This window comes from Mus pahari, chromosome 22 (genome assembly GCF_900095145.1).
Source record: "Mus pahari chromosome 22, PAHARI_EIJ_v1.1, whole genome shotgun sequence".
NCBI classification, from domain to species: domain Eukaryota; kingdom Metazoa; phylum Chordata; class Mammalia; order Rodentia; family Muridae; genus Mus; species Mus pahari.
The window spans coordinates 17,563,816-17,586,123 of NC_034611.1; the positions used below are offsets into that span (position 1 = coordinate 17,563,816).

The 22,308-nt window shown below is 41.0% G+C and overlaps 1 protein-coding gene across 1 annotated transcript in view; it reads right to left on the reverse strand.

The window, feature by feature from the left end:
* The window catches only part of Ca8 (carbonic anhydrase 8), a 95,403-nt gene extending 90,639 nt beyond the window's left edge, over window positions 1-4,764 (reverse strand). Inside the window, exons 1-2 of the mRNA XM_021222292.2 lie at window positions 4,576-4,764; window positions 3,638-3,829 (exon numbers count right to left, since the gene is read on the reverse strand). Coding sequence (XP_021077951.1) covers window positions 3,638-3,829; window positions 4,576-4,678 — 295 coding nt within the window. The 5' untranslated portion in view covers window positions 4,679-4,764. The remainder of the gene's footprint in view (window positions 1-3,637; window positions 3,830-4,575) is intronic.
* Window positions 4,765-22,308: the final 17,544 nt, after the last annotated feature.

Genomic DNA, 22,308 nt, shown 5'->3' on the forward strand with positions numbered 1-22,308 from the left:
GTGTCTCTAGCTGCATATGTCGTAGAAGATGGCATATTCAGCCATCATTGGGAAGAGGGGCCCCTTGATATTGCAAACTTTATATGCCCCATAGAGGGGAATGCCAGGGCCAAGAAGTGGGAGTGGGTGGACAGGGGAGCAGGATGGGGGAGGGTATAGGGGACATTCGGGATAGCATTTGAAATGTAAATGAAGAAAATATCTAATAAAATAATTAAAAAATAAATATACACAATTACTAAGAGTAAAAAAAAATAGTTTTAAAAAAAAAAAAAAAAAAAAAAGGCGGTTCTCTCGGAACTCCATTCTCCACAGCCAAACAGCTGCCTCTACAGGGCCTAACAGGTGAACAGAAGATAGGAACTACAGTTTGGTGGCACTCTCTTGGCTGTGGACAACAACCAGAATGCAAACATCCACACATGGGCCAGCCCTCCCTTGCTACCTCCCCAGTGTCCCTAAAAAGCAGAAACAGCAAGCAGGTAAGGTCTGAGGACAGTGAGCCTCCTCCAAAGCTATCTCTAGCACACCCATGTCACCGCCAGACTCCGTTACTGACCATGTGAGCAGGCCTTAGCCTCTGCCTTCCTGAAGTGAGAGTCATCTAGACTCATCATAGGTAAGAGCAGAGAGCTGGATCCCTGGGTGTTTGAGGAGAACCTCCTAAGAGGAAGGGACAGAATGGAACTGAGAGAGAAGGAACCCAAAATATACAAACAGGAGGAAGGCAACAGAAAGTGATGAAGAAGGGTCTTGCTTTCATAAAACACTGAAGGGTGGAATTCAAAAGAAAAATCAACTCATACAGCACCAGATTTTAGAAATTGAAAGAGTGAGAGCAAACTCAAAAAGTCTGTGGGTTTGAGTGCCAGTCCAGAGAGGCAGGAGCAGCCCCCAGGGGCCAGGGAAAGGACAAGAGGGAAGAAGGGAGCACTCCCTGCCATTGAATGTCCTGAGACAGGATCTATCATCTGTCAGAGTTGGAAGTGAGTTCCTGTTAAGCAATGTTAAAAAGAAATAAACAAGAATACAGTAACTCCGAAGGAAAACATTGTTCCATAAAGGAAACCCAATAGAGCCTCGGGCAGAAATGGCAGGTGCAAGGTCAGAGCAATTATGCTTTGAGTATTACTTTTAATAACAATATAGTTGAATTATGTGGGACAAAACCAGGACAGGAAAGAGTAATAAGACACACCTCCCCTTCCATAGCAGGGAGTCTGAAGAGCTCTTAAATATCAGAGCAAATGGCATAAGCCTGTTATTAAGAAATACAGAGGTAATGACAAAGGAAACAACTTTAAAAGGTTCAGCCCTAAAAACAAACATGTCGGTAACATTATTATATACACATAATATATATATTATATGTATATATAATAATTAATGAAAATGGCCGTGAGCTTGAAAGATAGCAAGAAGGGGTAATACTCAAGAGTTAGGAAGGAAAGGGATGGGGAAATGATTGAATTATATTATAACCTCAAAAAAAAAAAAAACCCCCAAAAAATAAATTTTCAAAGGTTCAAATTAGTTGTTCCTAGAGGAAAACTGGAAGTTGTAGGTAGGGCAGGACAGGCTGTAGCTAGATGTAGAGGAAATGTAGACATAGCCAACTATTCAAATTATATCTGTAGTCCATTTTGATAAAGAAAAGAAGCTTCATTAAATAAATAAATAAATAAATAAATAAATAAATAAATAAATGATAGTGTTCAGAGTCTAAAGACAATTCCTTAGAGAAGCTGTAATAAACTAATTAAGAGATTTTTTTTTCAGTTGTTTTTTTTTTTTTTTTTGTAAGATAAGCTATTACTGTGTAGCCATGGCTGGAACTCCCTATGTAGATCAGGCTAACCTGGAACTCAGAGACCCCCCCCCCCTTCCTCTTCCTCTGCAGTGCTAGATTAAAGGTGTGCACCATCGTGCGCACAACTGATCGACTTTTAAGTTTGTTGAAACATAAAAAGAGAGAAGTCACTGTAGTGACAGAAGAAGACTGGCGTCTGAGGGAGGAAGGCCCGTGAAAGAAGTGGAGAATGAAGTCTGGGTCCGGCATTGCAAGTCAGGACAAAACTACAGGCAGCAGTTCCTTCTGCTCAGGAGTGGAGGTCAGAGGAGGGAAAGGGTAGAGGACTATATAAAATATACAGAAGTATAAAATATACAATGACCAGAGATAAACATCTCCAAAGCATTCTGATTTAAGCTCAAATCTAAGTTCAGTGTGTGAGTGTGTGAGTGTGTGTGTGAGTATGTGTGTATGAGTGTGTGTGAGTGNGTGTGTGTGAGTGAATGTGTGTGATCTGTGTATGTGTGAGTGTGTATATGTGTGAGTGAGTGAGTGTGAGTGTGTATGAGTGTGTGTGAGTGTGTGTGTGTGATGTGTGTGTATGTGTGTGTGTGATTGTGTGTGTGTATGAGTGTGTGTGAGTGTGTGTGTGTGAGTGTGTGTGAGTGTGTGACGTGTGTGTGACTGTGTGTGATGTGTGTATGTGTGATGTGTGTATGTGTGATGTGTGTATGTGTGAGTGAGTGTGTGTGTGTGTGTGTGATGTGTGTGAGTGTGTATGTGTGAGTGAGTGTGTGTGAGTGTGTATGTGAGTGTGTGTGAGAGTGTGTAAGTGTGTGTGAGTGAGTGTGTGTGTGTGTGTGTGTGTGTGTGTGTGTGTGTGTGTGTTTACTAGCTCCATATAAAATACACACTTTTTCAGGAACTCTCCCCACCTCAATTAAACTACCAATAGCTGCAAAGAATACATGCTCTGCCTCGTGGATTTCCAATTGAAACTGTGAAACATGATGGAAGGAATAAATACCTTCCTTGCCTAATGACAGACCTAATGGTTTCATGGTTTGAAATACCTAACTGATCAATTTGGAATTAATGTAAGCACAGACTGTTTGTAAAACACATCAAACACTCAACACACTAATGTAACATTCCTTCCAGGAGGAAAAATAGTCATTATTCCCCATGAAAAACATAATCTTAATGCTAATGTTTTTTAAATCTGTTTTTGTCTCTCCTACATTTAAGCTGAAAAGCAATTCTCCTGGAAATTGCGTTTTCCACAAAACATTTCAGATTCACTTCAGCGAGGTTCAAGAAGAGTGAGTGAGTTAACAATAAGCAAAAGCAAGCACTGAGTTGCCACTTAAATATCGGGCTGCGGTCAACATTAAAGTTATTCTTGTCATTGATAGAGAAGGGAACTTTAATTTGAAAAGTTTATCTTGAACACAGGTGATATCAATAAATTCCAATCTTTGGTCTCACAAACTATTTTCAAAAGACATTATAATTAAATGATTTCAGCTAATCAATAATTTAGAACAAAACACACAGCAAAAAGACCCAAATCCACAAGCCTGTGTATTACTCCTTTCTTCATAGTTCAGTAAATGTTTGTTTGAGCAAGAGGCAGCTCCAGGCACAGTTTTGGAAGAACAGCCAGCTGAGATATCCATCATTTCACCCTCTTAGCCCTTGAGGACTCTGTTAGAAAATAATTCCCAGAAAAATGCAACTTATAAAGACCATGAAAATAGAAACTGTGTTGGTGTCACCTTTAAAACCATACAAGTTAAATCAGAGCTTGCTTATAAAAGTGCAGAAATGTGTGTTCCAAATTACCTGATTTCGACTTCAGGATGACTTGAATGGTGTGTCCATCGTTGGTGACTTCACAGTCCCGGCACACCACGTAATTTGGAGAAAGGCGGACATCCAACAGTGAAGGGTCATACCTGGCTTCTCTGGAGTTTAGGTTGATAGGTGACTGGTACTCCCCGTTCGCATCAGGAAACACTAAGCCCCACTCAACACCTGACGACAAAATGGCACTAGGTTGGGCTTTTTTAAGGTTAATGACAGTAAAAATATAACACGAAAATCTTATAATCCTTAAAATTATAGCGGTGCCTATTATCTGTATGTAGATGAAATATGAGAAATGTGTGTACGTTTCTACATTTATTACGTGAGTGATCTGTTGTTAAATATCACACACAAAATCCTTTACTGTCTGTGAATACAGACGCTTTGATGTAGGGATCTAAGAAACTTATACCATCTTTAAGTGACTAGAAAAAAGGACACCACCACAGAAATTTCTTCTGCTCATCAGTTCAATTATGTGTGTGCAGTACTAGGAAATTTCCTCAAAGTCCCACATGCTCAGAGACAACAGAAAACCTGTAACGCTAATGAGCGCCACTTGTTTAAAATGCAAATACAGTGCCCCATACATATTAGCTCTTTTGCACTTTTCTCCGTGTATACAGGAAACCTGGGCACTAATGGCTATTCGGAGCCCTGGATCTGATGAGACAGATGTAGGAAACTCTATTTAAAGTCTCCAAGATCCAGCCTGCAATTCGGGACGCATTTTCTGAAGTGCGTTTGGTTATACTTCCCAAGACTAGAAAGCAATTCGGTTGCAAGGCTGCTCCAGGCTGGGAGATGTGGCTGCCCGGGTGCAGCAGGTGCGAACCGCACTCGGGCAGCCTCGGAGGGGCAAGCGGGGTACCACGTGGAGCGCAGCATCCGCGACAGCAGCCCCACGAGCCTACCTTCCTCGTAACCCCACTCCACGCCCTCCTCCTCCTCCTCTTCCTCGTCTTCCTCCTTCTCGGGGAAGGCGACTGCATCCTCAATGAAGCTCAGGTCAGCCATGGGCAGCTCTGCGACGCGGGTACGGGCGCGGCAGGCGCGGGGCTGGGGACCGCGCTGAGCGTGGCAGTCCCCGCGAGCGCGAGAGGCAGCGGTCCGGCGCAGCCTTGCGCGTTTTAAGGTCGGTAGGGGCGTGTCTGGCCCGAGGACACGCCCCCGCCCTACACGCCCACCTCCACCCCCTCTCACCCCACAACCGGGACAGGCAAGCCTAGGAAAGTCAAACAGGGGCTGCAGCGACCCAGGAAGCGTGCTGCACCCAAGTCCTAACACTCTTCTAGAAGCCTGGGGACTCCAAAAACCGGCCTGTCTCCCGTGCTCCTCTTACTCCAAACAATTTTCCCGAAGGAGTTGCCTTGCTTTGGGAACGGGATTGAAGACCGTGAACCCAATAAGACTCCCTGGTCGAATGCTTTATTGGCTATCATTTACCGGTCAATTTTGTTGGGGTTTGGTTTGGTGAGACTGGGTCTCAAGGAGACCAGGCTGGCTTCAAACTCCTCCCACTGGAGAAACGGATGACCTTGAACTGCACAGGGCTCCACTTTGCAAACACTGGGATTGCAAGAACGCACCACCACGGGGCCAAGAGCCGTATCCGTCCTTAGAGCACAGGGAAAGTGAATATAGATTTTATTTTTTCCCAAAATAAGTCCAACAAACATTTCACGAAAAAATAATTTAGCAACTAGACGTAGGTATAGTTTGAGAAATGTTTACTAAATGTATTTCAAAGACAATGAAATAGGGTGTTTGGTTCCACCTTCTAAGTCTGGGGTGCTGTTGCAGGCTCACCTTGCTGTGGACACCGCTCCCAAGCGCCTCGTGAAATCGCGCAAATAATGAAATGCACACACATTACGAAACAAACAGGAACTTTCCCGATCCAAAGAGGTCAAGTCGTTACCCCTGAAGCCTGTTTCCCAACCTCAGGCTAATGCTTCAAATCCTGGTGTTCCAGCCCAGCTCAGTAACGCCTAAGCTCCTTTACTCGATAGCAGATATATTTGCATAGTAAGTTAGTACTCAGGCCTGCAGTATGTTTTCCCTTTTACATAGCCCATGCACACTCTAAAATGTCTGTGAGATTAATGGATGCACGCTAGTTCCTCAAACAGGACAGAGGTGACTGATTCATTGGGAAATTTTAAGGTGCCGGGTTGCTATCCTTTACTGCCTATTGGGGCCTTAACTTAAAAAATAAATATCGCATCACATGTCTTCAGGAAGTGGCTGGAGGCTAAGGAGAAAAACATCAGTTGACCTACTCCTTCACTGTCTGAAGAAAAAAAATAAAACCTCCTGGCCAGCTGCAGCACCCACATGGCCTGTGGATTTCAAGGGTGTGTATATATGTATATATGCTTCACATTAGTCAAATGTCATAGCTGACAAAGTCCATGCAAAGGCTGTAGAGGATCTCTACAAAAAGATACCTGGGTCATTCTGAATTCAACATTAATATTCCCCTATGCCCTCAAGTGAGTATAGATGTGATAGTGTGGCCGTTGTCTGACCACTGACTGCATTTAAAGTACATGAACATGGAAGTGTTTACCAAATCAAATGACATCAGACTGTCCCTGACAGTTAAGTTTTTCATGAATAAGTGGTGCTCCATATTTACTATGGATAGGCTGAAAGATTTGAATTGTTACTCTTGAGGTTTGCAGCCAATATTGTCACATATAGCAATAAGGCATTGCTATTCAAAAATGTGGCTTCCTGTAAGACAAGCATTGGTTTGGCTCATATTTTTTTTCATTCTGGACTTTCAACCTTATTTGTATAATGTAACTCCTATAAGCAAGCAAACTAACTCCAGCTACATACACATGAGCCATTTTGCTCTGCAACCAATATTCAATTACCATCCTTAATTGCTTTGAGACTGTGTGCTTCATATGCTGCTAATTATTAACACCTTAAGACCTTTCCACAGATCCCCTGCTATATTGCCACCAAAGATGCCATTATTAGTTCTAGTTATTACAAAATTCTGTCATCAGAAAATCTAAACACAGATCAAAGATATAGGCCAATTCTTTAATTGACAAAACAGAACAGCACATCCAAACCCAATATCAGAATCTAAAAATACCCATGCTTCATATTAGGAACAGAAGTATCTACTGACTTTGGCTCTCTCTTAAGCTAATATTTTATTTGAGTCTTTGTCTTCATTTGCTTACACTCAGTGTTTGCATACCTGAGGTCAAACCATATCAGCAGAACATTCTCTTAACACTAGGATCTTGTCACAAAGTACCTTGGATATAAGCATGGGTCCCTGTAAGGGACAAGCTCCACTAGATGTTGGAGGAACAGAGAAAGTAGGGTCCCATCTCAGAGATGATGAATACTCTTGTCCTTTCAGTCAATCTTCCTCATCCTTTGTCTGCCCTATCAAGACTTGCTAAAGTGCATTGATGAGGTTGGGTCCTGGAGTAATCATGTCTAACTGTCACCCTCTCATACTGCACGCTCCTGATCCCCTCGGAGTTCCTTGACAGTAGAGCTGGCTTGTCCATGACAAATGCTCTCTAGGCAGATTTTAAGTCTGGATCTTCAGCAGCAGTGTCAGTGGAAGACCCCCAAAGGAAGAAAACGTACTTCTGCCTTAAGGAGGTTACAGTTTCCCTGTTACAATATCATGAGTGCATTTCAGGTTACTTTACCCAACTGCCTCCACTGCTCTCCCCTCCCCCTCCTCCCTTTGGTGGTTTTCGTCCACCTCACAAATCATCTCCCCTCTGCACTCGTGCCACACATATTCCCTTACGCTCTTTTGTTGCCTCCTGCTCCTCACCTTTAAGCCTCTCCCTTTCTCTAATATCCTACTTTCATGCCCCATATGTGTATGCACACACACACACACACACACACACACACTTCTCACATAAGACAAAATGTTTATCTTTCTGGGTCTAGTTTATATGGTATAAAAATATGCTCTAATTCTGTCCATTTTACTATAGTTGTCATAATTTCATTCTTCCTTATAGCTGGCTAAAATTCCATAAAAAAATCCATTGTGTAGATGTACATTTTCCCTATTCATTTATTTGCTGGTAGGCATCGACTCCAGTCCATCTCCTGGGTGTTATGGATAGAGCAGTAGTAACCTTGTAGGTGCAAGTATGGCTGTGATGTGCTGGCTTTGAGTCCTTCTGCTGTGAACCCAGAACTTGTATAGCTGGATCATGTGATAGTTCTATTTTAGATTTTCTTCAAGGAGTATACATACTGACTTTCATAGTGTATGTACTATCCTCACCAACAGTGTGTAAGTGTTCCTATCCAAGACCAGCACAGACACAGTGATGCACAACTGTATCACAGCACTGGGGAAGCAAAGACAGATAAATTGGCAGGGCTTGCTGGCCAGTCAGCCTACTTGACAAGCTCTAGGCCGAATACCATAAATGGTACTAGAGGAATGACACCCTGAGTTAACTCTAGCTTCCATGCCCACCTGTACACACACACACACACACACACACACACACACACACTGGAGGTGAGGGTATCATCTTTCCCCACCTACATTTGCTACTTGTTTTCTTGAGGACAGTCATGATAATGAGATAGAATTTCCAAAAAGTTTAGTTTGCATTTCCCTGGTAGTTAGAAGGTGATTAAACACTTTCTTAAATTTTTATTTGGCTGTTTGATTTTCTTCCTTTAAGAGTTTTCCCGATTCAATTTATTGCAATCTTTAACTCTTAGAGTCCTTTATGTATTTAGTATCTAGGTACCAATTCTCTGTCAAATGTTGGCGGGTTTCTCCCGCTCTGTGGAAGTCTCTTCTCTCTGTGGACCGGAGCTCACTCCCGTTGCTATTCAAGGAATTCTTCCTTGCATGCATCTACTCCTGCACTCATGTTTGTTATTCTTGGGATAATCTCCCGAGCTATTGGAGTCTTTTTCAGAAAGGTTTTGCCCATTCCTATCATTTGAAATATTTTTCCTGTATTTTCCTCTAGCAGTCTTAGAGTTTTTTGAGTTTTGCACTAAGGTTCTTGACACATCTGGAACTGAATTTTGTGCTTTGTGAGAGAAAAGAGTCTAGTTTCGTTCTTCTATGTGGGGCTAAGCAGCCAGTATCAAGTTAATATGGTTAAAAAGTGTCATGTGCTACCTATTTTATTTTGTAATTATTTGATTTTACATGTACGGGTGTTTTGCCTGTATGGTTTTGCCTCATACCTGCATAGGACAGAAGAGAGTGTCATTTCCCCCCGAAACTAGAATTATATAGCTATTGTATTATATTATATTATATTATATTATATTATATTATATTATATTATATTATATTATATGAGGGCTGAGAATTGAACCTGGTTCTCTGAGAGGGCAGTCAGAGTCTTATCTGCTAAGCCACATCTCCAGCTTCACATGCTACTCTCTTTAGGAGAAAGTCTGAAGAGTTACTATATGGTAATCTCTCTGTTCTGTATACCACCACTTCTCAAACTAACCAATCTAGAGAGAACCCAGGAATCCGTCCCTCTCTGCACCAAAAATGATTTCTGTTCCAGTGGGCACTTTTAAGATCATCGCTCTGGTGAAGTACACAATCATAACCAAGCCTTCCTTAGGGAGCCTCTGCCAAACAAACTCCTCAGTGCAGGGGCGCAGTGCCTTTCCCCTGAGCTCCTGTAATACACATGGGATGGTTAATCATTATTGCCAACTTGAGTGGGTTAATAAATGCCCGGGCGATCAATAAAGCACATCTTTGGCTGTGCCTGTAACATCATTATAGTTACAGAGACTGTTAGGCCGTGAGGGCTCTGACCTAATCAATGGATTAATCCTTGGATGAATTCACATGATAGCATCATTGAGGGATTTTGAAAGGTAGAAGGTGGGGGCTCTCTGGCCCCTTCCTGAACTCTCATTGTGGGACTTCCCTTCCATGTGACATAAGGCATTCCACCACACCTTCAGTGCCGAGCTGGCTGAAATGTTCTAAAAGTGTTTGGCCATAGCAACAAGAAAATAACTCACAAAACACTGTACAGACCTCTAACCGTGAAATCTCCCATGTTAAGTATGTATTTCTTGACCTTTTCCTCTAACAGAGAACTTCCCAAGCCTTATTGCTCTGTGCAGCCAGCCCTCACACAGAACACGGCATGTGCTTAGAAATTGGTTTCCTTATGTTGCTGGTCATAGAACGGCCTGACTGACCTTTATAAATATATTAGGGCAATAAACTTTAGTTAGTTACTAAGGTGGGAGCTTTTGGAGTGCAGAAGGGCCTCAAAGGAAATAAAAGGGTGTGATCAAGTTTGCCTGATGGCAGGTGTGTCAACAGGGGCTTCCTCAAGGGAGTGACACATGACAGACCACTCTCGAAAGATGAATAAGAGCTCTTTTGCTCACAGAAGGGACTCACAGGAGCATAGAAGAACATTTCAATTCAAAGGGAAAAAATACACAACAAAAACCAGGATGGATTCATTATTTTGATCAAGTTTCCCCCCATCTCGCCCCTGTGGTTCTATAAATAGGGGAAAGGTACCTATTTAACTAGTTTGTGTTTCAATTTCTTAAGGCCTTAAAAGAAGTTTATGATTTGGCTGACAGAACTATAGGTCTCAAAATTCACTGAAACCTTTTGAATCTAAGAGAAGATGTCTTCACCAAGTGTGAATGTCTTCCCCGCGACCCCATATCCATCCTTAAGTTCCTGGAGCAATTTGGACACCACTCTACCCTCAAGAGGCAGCCGTGTCTGATACTCAAAAGCAGCGAGCCAGATAAAAAGTGGATGATAACTTGAATCCTGTGGCCAACTTCAAAGATAGGTGCCATACTCCTGCCCTCCTATACACACATAACAATTTGAGCTAGATTCACAACTGTTTAATCCATAAGTCTGTGGTCGAGTCCTACCATCTTGAGTCCACTAAAGTCTGAATAGCCCCAACAAGCCACGTGGAAAGGGAAGATAGAGGCACAGCTGGAGAGTATAGCAGAACCTGGAGCTGAAAGTCACTGAGCTAACAACGTGAGCAGAAAAATTGTCCATCTCAGCCCTGCCCACATCCCCAGCCTACTCACTCATGGCAATTACTCACTCACTCACAGCAATCCATGCTTTAAGTCACTTCACTTTGACTTATTATCCAGCACATCCGTGGATGCTTTAGATAAAGTTATCTGGGAGAGGAAAGATGCTATATTCAGACTGGTCAAGAAAAAGCAAGTCCTGGTGCTTGGAGAAAGGTTGGCCAACCTTGGACAAATCATCTGGCGCAAATTTATGCAGAACCTTCTATTTTGGTACCTAAACTAAAGACACAACAAAAACAATTCTTTGTCTTATGGGAACTATTTTGTCAGACTGAAGCTTGAGAAACAAGTTCATATTGAAGCAAAAAAGAAAAAGGACAAAAAAGTCTCCAGGTAAAGTTTGCACGCTCTCTGAAGGTCAGAAGTTAGGTATACTGACACGAAATCCAGACGTCCTGGTTTTGTTGTTCTTGCAGCATAGTTTATGTCGTGATGTATATTTGTCAAGCAGTTTATAAAGTAATGTATTAAACACACAACAACAGTAACAACCAAAAAAGGAAAATCAGTTCCTATGTACCAGACACCATGCCATCTTCCTCAGATTGTTTATTGTTATTGTAAAAGTCTAAAAATTATAGTTCTTAATAATAATAATAATAATAATAATAATAATGGTTCAGACTCCGCCACTGGCAGAAACACAGGCCACGAATGATTTGAGGTCTATCTCTCATGCTGGAGCCTATCATCTGAGCCACCAAACCTGAAGTTGAATTTTCCAGATAGCTGAACTCAGCCAATATGTCCACCCTATCAGAACAGTGAGGATCCTATCAACACGGCTCCAACCTGAAGCACACTCTAGCCACAATACATTATTTATGGTCACTAGATAGTCATCCTACTGGGCGCAGTATGGAGGTAGACTAGACCAGTACTGGCAGCTACCTCTGAGTGGTTTAAAAGGAAAGAGTAAGGAAAGCAAGCAGGTAAGAGTTCAACATAAACAATTTTTAAAATAAATTATATTTCTGGATTGTCTTCTTGCTTTTTTCCTGTTCTTTAAGTAACTTTTTACTACAAGGGAAACTGAATAGAAAGCACCAGTATACTTCTTCACTTTCACATTCGTCTATTACTAGTGAGATGGCATATGGTGACTGTACTTCATGAGCCAGTGTTTGTACGCCACTGTTAACCAAGGTTCATAGCATAGAGGTCATTGTGTTAGACTTACTACTAATTATGTCTCTTATTGCTTTTACCAAAAGAATTTAAGAAAGAGCAGGTTTATCTTGGCTCACAGTTTAAAGAGACACAGTCAATTCATGTTGGAAAAAGGCGTGGTGGTCTGAGCACAGAGTAGAACCAGAGTGAAATGAATGCTGGTACTCGGCTCACTGTGTTCTTTGTCCCTCATCCCTCAGTCCAGGACGCTAAGCCACAGATTGGCGTCAACCACATTCAGGATGGGTCCTCTTCAAGAGTTAAACCTCTCTAGAGTAAACCTCACAGAAACACCCAAAGTCATGTCTCCTAGATGATCCTTAACATAATCAAGCAGACAGAATCTGAACCCTTGTCTCAGCTTGACACCCAGACACAACGTTTTATTATTTATTTATCAAACACTCAGGATGTGTAAATGTGGAAAGGGGTATGTGACGTATGACTGCTGGTGCCCATGGACTCCGGAAGTGGGTGTCATATCCCCTGGTGTTGGAGTTATAGGTTGCTGTGGGTCACCTGACATGGGTGCTTAGAATCAAACTTGGATCGTCTGGAAGAACAGTATGCACTGTTAACTGCAGTCCCTAAACATATTTTAAGTCATACCAATCTTCTGACTTCTCGTCTCCTTTCCAGCTCATAATTCAAAATATGCTTAATCCATCCCTGAAAGACCAATGGTTTGTTTCTTTGTTTTAGAATAAAAGTATCTTTTTAAAAAACAAGAAATACAAGCCAGGCATGGTGGCACACACCTTTAATCCCAGCACTCAGGAGGCAGAGGCAGAGGCAGGCAGATTTCTGAGTTCGAGGCCAGCCTGGTCTACAAAGTGAGTTCCAGGACAGCCAGAGTTATACAAAGAAACCCTGTCTCGAAAAACCAAAACAGAAAGAAAGAAAGAAAGAAAGAAAGAAAGAAAGAAAGAAAGAAAGAAAGAAAGAAAGAAAGAAAGAAAAAACCACACAAAACCAAAACCAAAACCAAGAAATACAGAGATTCACATACCAAATAAACCATCAAACAAAATCAGAAGCCATAATATACAAACAAAGCAAAGATGAGTAAGACAAAGAACACTTAAGAAAAATACTATTAGACAAAAAAGAAAAAATCTACAAAAATACTATCAAGTTCATTTTGTGTTGTCCATCCACTGCTGGGGCTGGGTTCGGCAATTACATACAGTTAATATATCAAATGAGATTCCATCAAAGAAAACTAATTTTTCCTTTGCAAGTTGGTGTCAGTTGCTGATAGCTTCTTGGGGGAGGGGGAAGCCTGTGCCAGTTCCTCACCTCAGTGTTGGTCTCCATTGGACTTAGACCTGTGCAAGGTTTGTGCCTGCTACCAAGGCTCTGTGAGTTCATACGTGTGTCAGTCCTGCATGTGTACAAGGCACTTCTTTCCTCAGTGTCATTTGTCCCCTCTAGTTCTTACAGTCTCTCTGCCTCTTCTGCATAGCTACCTAAACTCTGAGAGGAGGGATTAAATTGGCTACTGGGAAGAATAAAGAAGTTAACATAGGCAAAACCCAGTCATGCCTTTAAATCAGAATGTGTGTTTTGAAAACGCAAATACATGTCAGTGAAGTCAATATAATAGTATAATTAGAGGACAATTGCAATTGCTAAACAAGTTGAGAGTGTGTTTTCTCTCACCTTTCCCCATGGGTAATATTGGAGAAACACAGAAATGGTATCCAGGAGAACTGAGCCTGGGAAGAATATACAAAATTTACAGCTGTGCACACCCACATGTACTCCCGACGCACAGCCTATAGTGTACTACACGCCACTCCATCCCCATCCACCACTACAACTGACCACCAGATTCCAGCCTCCCCTTCACAATTGCCAACCTTCAGCCTGACACTCAATTGCACGACACACATCAGCTCCTTCCAAACTTAAAAATGCCACGTTTATTTTAGCATTTCTGAATATTTTACTGTAGCACATGTGTCTTAAAAAAAACTGTAGTTGATTTATTAGGTTCATCTGTGTTGGCATGTATGTACCTGTGCATGAATGTTTGCTTTGCCATTGTTCAGATATTTTGGGAGTACTGTTCCCTTAACTTTCCCAGCACAGATAAGTACTCTCAATCATTGTTGTAATTATTCTAAGAAGCCGTCTCTACGTACACTTTCTTAGATCCTCATGTGTTGGAATTAACTTTATTATTAGTTTAAATTATGTCCATATTGCTCTTATTATTATTTCATATTCAGAAATGTCTTTATGAGGCTATTTCCAAGATTTTCCCAAGTACAGAATATACAAGAACCATCATCACTTATCCAAGACTTGGTGAATGGCTCAGTAACCTAACCTTTATGCCTTTGAGACTTCAAATCAAAATAGGACCTGCTGGGGGTCTAGGTGACAAGGTATTTGACATTAAGAAAGTCCAAATTTAGACCCAGACAGGTATTCTGGGTCAGTTAGCCACACCTGCCACCACCCATGGTCAAGCAAATAGGATCCTCATATTTACATTTCAAGTGAGGTAGATAATGAACTTAGCCATTAAGGAGCTGAGGCCATGGAGAGAAGAGAGAAAAATCATTGAGATGTGAGCTTTCTTCACATTCTAGAAACAAAATTACAAATATAATCATGAGTGTCATGATGGGGACACATTCTGAGAAATGCATCATTAGGTAATGCTAATGTTGTATAAACATATGATGTATCTCCACAAGCTAGGATGGACACAGTGTCACTAGACAACATATGTGACCCATAACTGATTAAGTACATAAATTAAATACATTGATTAAATACACTGGTTGTACAGTGGGTTGCTGTAGCAAAGTTCTAGTGTTTTTCAAGTAGGAGTGACATCACTCCTACAACTACATGTGAATATGCTCATTCATCCATTCACACAACTAATATTTATTAAGTAATCTCCTCTCTTGCTTTCTGTTTCTATGCTGAGCATCATGACCAAAAGCCACTTTGGGGAGGAACAGGTTTATTTCAGCTTACAGAGTCCAGTCCAGCATGAAGGGAAGTCAGAGCTTCAAGTCCTGAACCTAAAAGCGGAAACTAAAGCAGAGGCCATGGAGGAATTCTGCTTACTGACTTACTCTCCTCTGCTTGCTCAGATGACTTTCTTATATAGGCCAGGAATGCCAGTCCATGAATAGTACTACCTACATTGGGATAGGTCTACTTACATCAGCCAATAATAATAAAAAAAATAGTCTTCCAGGCATGCCACAGGCTATCCTGATGGAGGCAAGTTCTCAGCTGTAGTCATGTGTTCATAGTGACTCTAGTTTGTGTCAAGTTGGCATAAGTTAACCAACACAGATGCCATAGAAAATACTGTACAAGGATTTGGGATTCTGCGAGGAGTAACATTTGTCTTTGATCTTGGAGAGTCACAGCCATGAAATAGCAGGTTAGCACTCAAAGTCCCAAGGGAGGACCACAAGAAACCAGCTTGGAGACAGTGGTATGACCAACGGGAAGCATTCCAGAGTTGGGAGGTTTTGAGGTTTCAGACAGAGCCTTTCACACAGACGGCCTGCTGTGTAGAAATTATGACTATAACAGCAAAGACAACTTTGTATGTCTTCACTTTAAAAGAATCATATTCCATTCCATATTCACAAATATAACAAATATTAAACATGGTAGCATTTCCTTCTGTGTGAAAAACACATGATTTAAAGTAACAGCAACTCATAATTGTAAAAACAAAAGCTAATATATATATATATATATATATATATATATATATATATATATATAATTTGTAAATAGTAACATAAATTTCAACTGGCTTCCCAATCTTCCTTATTTAATTGCTTCTCAAATTTTATGTCTAAAATAAAACTCACTGGTAACCTTTCCAGACGGCCCTTAACATTATTTCTGACTGCAACTAAAAAAGCCACCACTTTCCCGAGGGGAAAGCTGGGAGTCAACCTGTATTCTTTGCCCTCTCATAAACTGAATTTTCATCACTAACTCAATATTGTGAATTTTTTTTACTTCAAAGCCTATCTCTTAACCTCCCATTCAATTCTGATCTAGGTAAAATCACTCCAATGTTTGTTTTTCAATTGATCATTGTCCATATTAGTGAACAGAAAATTTTGTGTCTTTCTAACTTAATCTTTACTGAATCTCCCATACTTAATCTTCCTGATGCATGTTCTCTGAAAGATCATTTCCCAGAATTTTAGCCACCTATACATCTGACAGAATCAGTTCCTAGAATACGCAAAAAAAATCAAAAAACTAAACACCAAGAAGACAACCCAATTAAAAAGTGATCTTTGGAACAGAATGGAGAGTGTTCAGAAAAAAGAACACAGATAGCTATAGGAGAGAAATGGAAATGAATATTATCAAAATATACCATATAAAATTATCCATAAATTTTTATAGTAATAAAGCTAAAGTTAAGGGAAAATTAGGATCCACTTCCCATAATATGGAACACAGGGTTCTAAGCTGGCTGGATTTTTCCACCTAACCTCAATGAATTCATTAAAATTGACCCTAGTCTTCAAATACCTGAAACTTAGTATCAATTTTTTTTTTAATCCAAGATTTTTCTGTGTTGTGCTTCCTCAGAGAAAGTCCCCATTCCTAGGCAAGTTTAAAGAAGAAAGGACAGCAGGGAGCAATAGAAGATTCAACATCATTGAGTACCTAGGTATCTGCCTGTGAAAAAGAAACTAGTTAAACATGCCTCGTCTTTATTAACTGAGCCATCTTGATGGCCCTACCTTACTTTTTGAGACAAGCTCTCTCACTGAACCATGTGCTAACCCACTAACCAGTGATCTCTGGGCCCCCACATATCTCAGCTTATATGACGTCTGCCAATACTAGTGTTACAGACATGCACCACTTCCTGCAGCTTTTTGTGTGGATAGTGGAGATCTGAACTCTGGTCCTCATGCGTACATGGAAATCTTCCATCTCCCAAGGCCCCAGATGCTTTCCTTTTAAAGGCAATGTTCAGAGGACATGAGGTGCTCAAACTTGAAGTTTGTGTTAATGGACATCCAATAGTTGAACAAGTTTCAAGTGTGTTTTATATGCTGGGCTCATTTCCCAGTTTACACACTGCTTTTCTGGTAGAAATGCATACTCTAGGATTTTGGCTAAGTTCTTTCTCTTCTCATCTATGCTGGTGGTTTCCATTTCCATTCTGATATTTTCTCAGTAGGAGCTCTACAATAGGTCTTTATAGCTGCGGTTACCCCAGGTATCCATAACCCAATGAAAACACCAAGCATTTCAGTAATGACTATCTTGCCATCTGTTTTTTCTAGCAGACTTGCGTTTTATTAACACATTTAACAAACATCTACAGTGCAGAATCATGCCCTGCAATGAAAAAAAAACCTGTAAGGTAATTATCCCTTAAAGTCATCACAACTGGGAAAAAAATCATGTATGTTATTTCTGTCTGGAATAAAAATTCTAGTTTTGCGATCCAGAAACAAAATGGATGAAATTAATTTAGATAAAACAGTATTGGGAAAGAAGTTTTAGGATGATATAAATACTATACTAAATGATCACTGAATTAGCTAGGGTTAACAAAACTTATAGAATAAATATCCCTCTATCTATTTAGAGGAAATTATTAGAATGAACTACTGGCTGTGGTCCAGCTAATCCAATAATGTTCTCCCTATGAACAGAAGACTCATTAGCTGCTCAGTCTATGAGACTGTATGTCTCATTTGATCAGCACATGCTAGAATTCCAGAGAAATATTTTCTAATGCAAGTGAAGGTAAGGTCTAGCTAGTAACGCAAGAGAATCGGGCAAAGAACAAAAGCTTCCTTCTTTTATGTCCTTATGTAGACTTCCAGCAGAAGGCATGGCCCAGAATAGAGATGGGTCTTCCTACTTTAACAGCTCTGGATTAAAGGTATATCTTCTCAGTTCAAATATCTAGATTAGAAGTGGATCTTCCACTTCAAATTAAGCAAAGAATCCCTCATACGTGCCCCCTCAATATAATTATGGAATTTTAGGCAATTCCAGGTGTGTTTTAGTTAGGGTTTTACTTCTGTGAACAGACACTATGACCAAGGCAACTCTTACAAGGACAACATTTAATTGGGGCTGGCTTACAGGTTTAGAGGTTCAGTCCATTATCGTCAAGGCAGGAACATGGCAGCATCCAGACAGTCATGGTACAGCCTCATCTGAAGGCTGACAGCAGAATACTGGCTTCAGCAGCTAGGATGAGGGTCTTAAAGCCCACACCCACAATGACACACTTCTTCCAACAAGGCCATACCTTTTAATAAGGCCACTCCCTGGGCTGAGCATATACAAACCATTACAAGGTTTGTAATCAAATTGACAACCAAGGCTACTGCCACAATCACCAATCCCTGACTATAAAAGAGCATCCTTGTGGTCCAAGGTAGGATGGATGGATAGAACAGTCTTGCAAAAACACTAAAAGCAGAATCCCCAAATCAATTTGATCTTTAGAAGAATCCCTTTAAATGAATTAGTGTTGATTTTAGGCCACAGAAAAGAGTGAGAACAAAGATCCTAAGTTTATAAAGCTCTTCTGAGTGACATCAACATATGATGAATCTACAGGTCACTGAACACAGAAAACCTCAACTAAACCTCCCAGGCCTGGGCCTGGGGATAGTTAGATAAAAGCACTGTGGGCTCATCCTAAGCCATGCATTCATAAAGCTTGGATTCAGCTCTCAGAGCATTTTTTAATCTGAGGAAATAAAAGCAATATTTACATTTACAGACATGGGTTATTGGAGAGGTTAGAAATGGCAAGTAACAATGTTAGAACATTCTACTAACTTCAAAGATACAATAGTGTGCATTAAATAAACGGTGAGTATCGTAGCTCCAGAAACATGCTGAAATTATCAATAAATATTACTTGGCTGGGAAAGCAGTTGCCTGATAAGTACAACTTAATGATTCTAAAGGAAGGAAGGAAGGAAGGAAGGAAGGAAGGAAGGAAGGAAGGAAGGAAGGAAGGAAGACAGGAAGGAAGANAGGAAGGAAGGAAGACAGGAAGGAAGGAAGACAGGAAGGAAGGAAGGAAGGAAGGAAGGAAGGAAGGAAGGAAGGAAGGAAGGAAGGAAGAAAGGAAGGAAGAAAGGAAGGAGGGAGGGAGGAAGGAAGGAAGGAAGACAGAAAGGAAGACAGGAAGGAAGGAAGACAGGAAGGAAGGAAGACAGGAAGGAAGGAAGGAAGAAAGGAAGGAAGAAAGGAAGGAGGGAGGGAGGGAGGAAGGAAGGAAGGAAGGAAGGAAGACAGGAAGGAAGGAAGACAGGAAGGAAGGAAGACAGGAAGGAAGGAAGACAGGAAGGAAGGAAGAAAGGAAGGAAGGAAGGAAGGAAGGAAGGAAGGAAGAAAGAAAGAAAGAAAGGAAGGAAGGAAGAAAGGAAGGAAGGAAGAAAGGAAGGAAGAAAGGAAGGAAGGAAATTAAAATTAAGTAATTATCTGCTAATAATAGTGAACAAGTTTTTAAAAATCTATTGTTCAAAAGAGAATTTGAATTTCAACATATTCTATATCTGTATGGATATAGATAATAGAATAACAGGAGGCTAGCCAATTATAATCCTGAATATTAAAATGGCCTGAATGATCTTCCTATATCCTTTTCTTCCCATCTTGAAAGACCAGTAGTATCAAAACTGCCATGTTCTCTGTACTGGATCCATCTCAGTTGGCCTCAACCCATCCTTTCTATAACTCCAATACTAAATACTTTCTGGTCCCCAGATTCACTTTGTCATATCCAGGGACAAGTATTGCACATAGTCCTCATCAGTCCAGAGGCGGGACACCTGCCGTTCCTCTTCCTGCTCCTTCACAACCTACCTTAGTCCCTCATCGTCTACAGAACTGTTCACATTATCTCCCTGTAGAGCTGGGTTTCTCAACCTTCCAATGCTGTGACCCTTTATTACAGTTCCTCATGCTGTGGAGACCCCAACCACACAATTATTTTCATTGCTACTCTGCAACTTAATTTTACTACTGTTATGAATCATAATGGAAATATCTGTGGTCTTCGGTGACCCCTGTGAAAGTTTTGTTCAACCCCCAAAGGGAGATTTCAAACAAAAATAACTGAAATGTGATGTTTCGTGTTCTATATTTCTAGTATTTCCTTTTAAAATATTTATTTCTTCATTTGTATCTTTGAGACAGTAATTTACTGTGTAGCTCTGACAGTATTGGAGCTAAATATGTAGACCAGGCTGGCCTTGAACTTACCTAAGACTCACCTGCTTCTGTCTCCCAAGTACTGCGATTAAAGGCATGTGCCACTATGCCCAACACAAAGTCTCGTGCTTTTTAATTATTATTGTGTGTTTACGTGGGGTGGGGAGACACGAGTAACACCAAATTGGGTTCCCTCCTTCCCCTTTATGTGGATTCCAGAATCCGACTCAGCCTATCTGACTCGCCTAGCAAATGCTTTTACTGAGAATCTTTCCAGCCCCATGCAATCTCATGCCACAGTATCATCCACAAGCTACAATGAATCTAGATTTTTCTTCTTTGTATGGGAAAAAATCATTATAAAACTTTAACGTACCTTTTGAAACATTCTATATTCATTTAAAATTTTTAAATAATATTTTATATTCTTGTCCTCTGTGGGAAGTTCTCCAGCACACATGACCTTCCCTCTGTAACAGAAGCCTGACACGAACCGTGTGTTCCTGACTTGCGCATGTCCAAGCCATGATGGAAACCTTGTGTCTGGGTGATAGCTGTGAGAAAATGACCCTGCTTGTGGTCCAGAATGTCCTGTGGAGAAGGAACTTTGTTTCTTGGTTACATGAAAATAAAGATCTGTCTTCCTGTGCACCTCCTGAAAAGAAACTTTTGTCCTCTTGGCCACCAGAGTGTCCAACCCTGATTCCCTTTCCAGTAAATTTAAAAGCAACTTCATACACCACCACTCTTTTGCTTTTTCCATCTCATAATCATTTAGACAGTAACCATTGATTTTTACAGCCAATATAGAAAGAAATGTAGGTTTTAATGCCATAAGTTGACAAAGAAATCTTTTATTAATAGAGATATATGCCTACTGATATAACCTATGATAAATACCAATACGTAACACCCTACGCTAAAATGTCCAACTCCTGTTAGTCAGCTTTCCACTAATGGAGTGAGTAGGTTGTATATTTTTATATATCTATCTAAAATGGATAGATAATAGAGTTAGATAGATATAGATGTGTGTGTGTGTGTGTGTGTGTGTGAGAGAGAGAGAGAGAGAGAGAGAGAGAGAGAGAGANGAGAGAGAGAGAGAGAGAGAGAGAGAGAGAGAGAGAGAGAGAGAGAGAGAGAGGATAGTTTAAAGAAAAAAGGCTATGATTTTGAGGATCAAGGGAGAGGAAAGGCTCATGGAAGGGAATGAAAGGAGAAAAAGGAAGAAATGATGTAAGTATGTTTTACCTTAAAAACATACAGTGTGACCTCTCCACAGGTTCCTAGATGGCATCCCAAGTGACCATTACTTTGCAGCCTAGAAAGCTTCTGCCAGAGCTGGTGCTATGGCTGTGGCTCCTGGCAGTCAAGTCCCAGAATTTATTTTCTTGATTCCAGTGTCATGCAGCACCAACAGGCAAGTCATGTCGGATATGACCCATATCCTGTGCCACATGGTCCCGACAGAGAGCAAGCCTGAGATTATGGCTGCCCAGTCTACACAGCCCAGACAAGGCATAACACTCCTGAGACCACCTGAGGGCAAAATATAAGAGAGCTAACCCCAGGGTCATGAGAATAGAAGAGTTCTCAGCACTCAGTAGAGTGGGCCCTGCACCTCACCTGGGCAGCATAGTAGAGCTGGCCCTGCCGGCATGTGTGCGGATGAGCTGGCCCTGTAGGCATGAGAGCAGATCTCACTATGCTCCTTGCTGACTACAACACTGGATGAGCTAGCTTGGGCAGTACTGGAGAGCTTGCCTTGGTAGTGTGGGAATAGTGGTGTGGGTGTGGGAGAGCTGGCGGACTGACCAGTTTGGCTACCACCCAGGCCCTGATGCAAGACTTTGAGTTGACCCAGCCCAACATCTACCTCATCAGTGAAGTGCTGGAATATGTGAAGGGGATGGTCCTACAAATGCAAAGATGCAGGATCTCCATGACACAGGACAACAACAAGATATTCAAACAATAAGGTCATAGTGACGGTGCCACACTTCGATCTTTGAGAATTGTTCTTTGGTGATATTGATGACCCTTTTCCTCTGGTAGTGTGCAAAGTACCTTCCAACATCATGAACACTAGTCAGTAGGGTAAGGTTTCTGATGAGGTACCAACTTGACTCCGCTATGTGTGATGATATAATTAAGTGTATAGCATT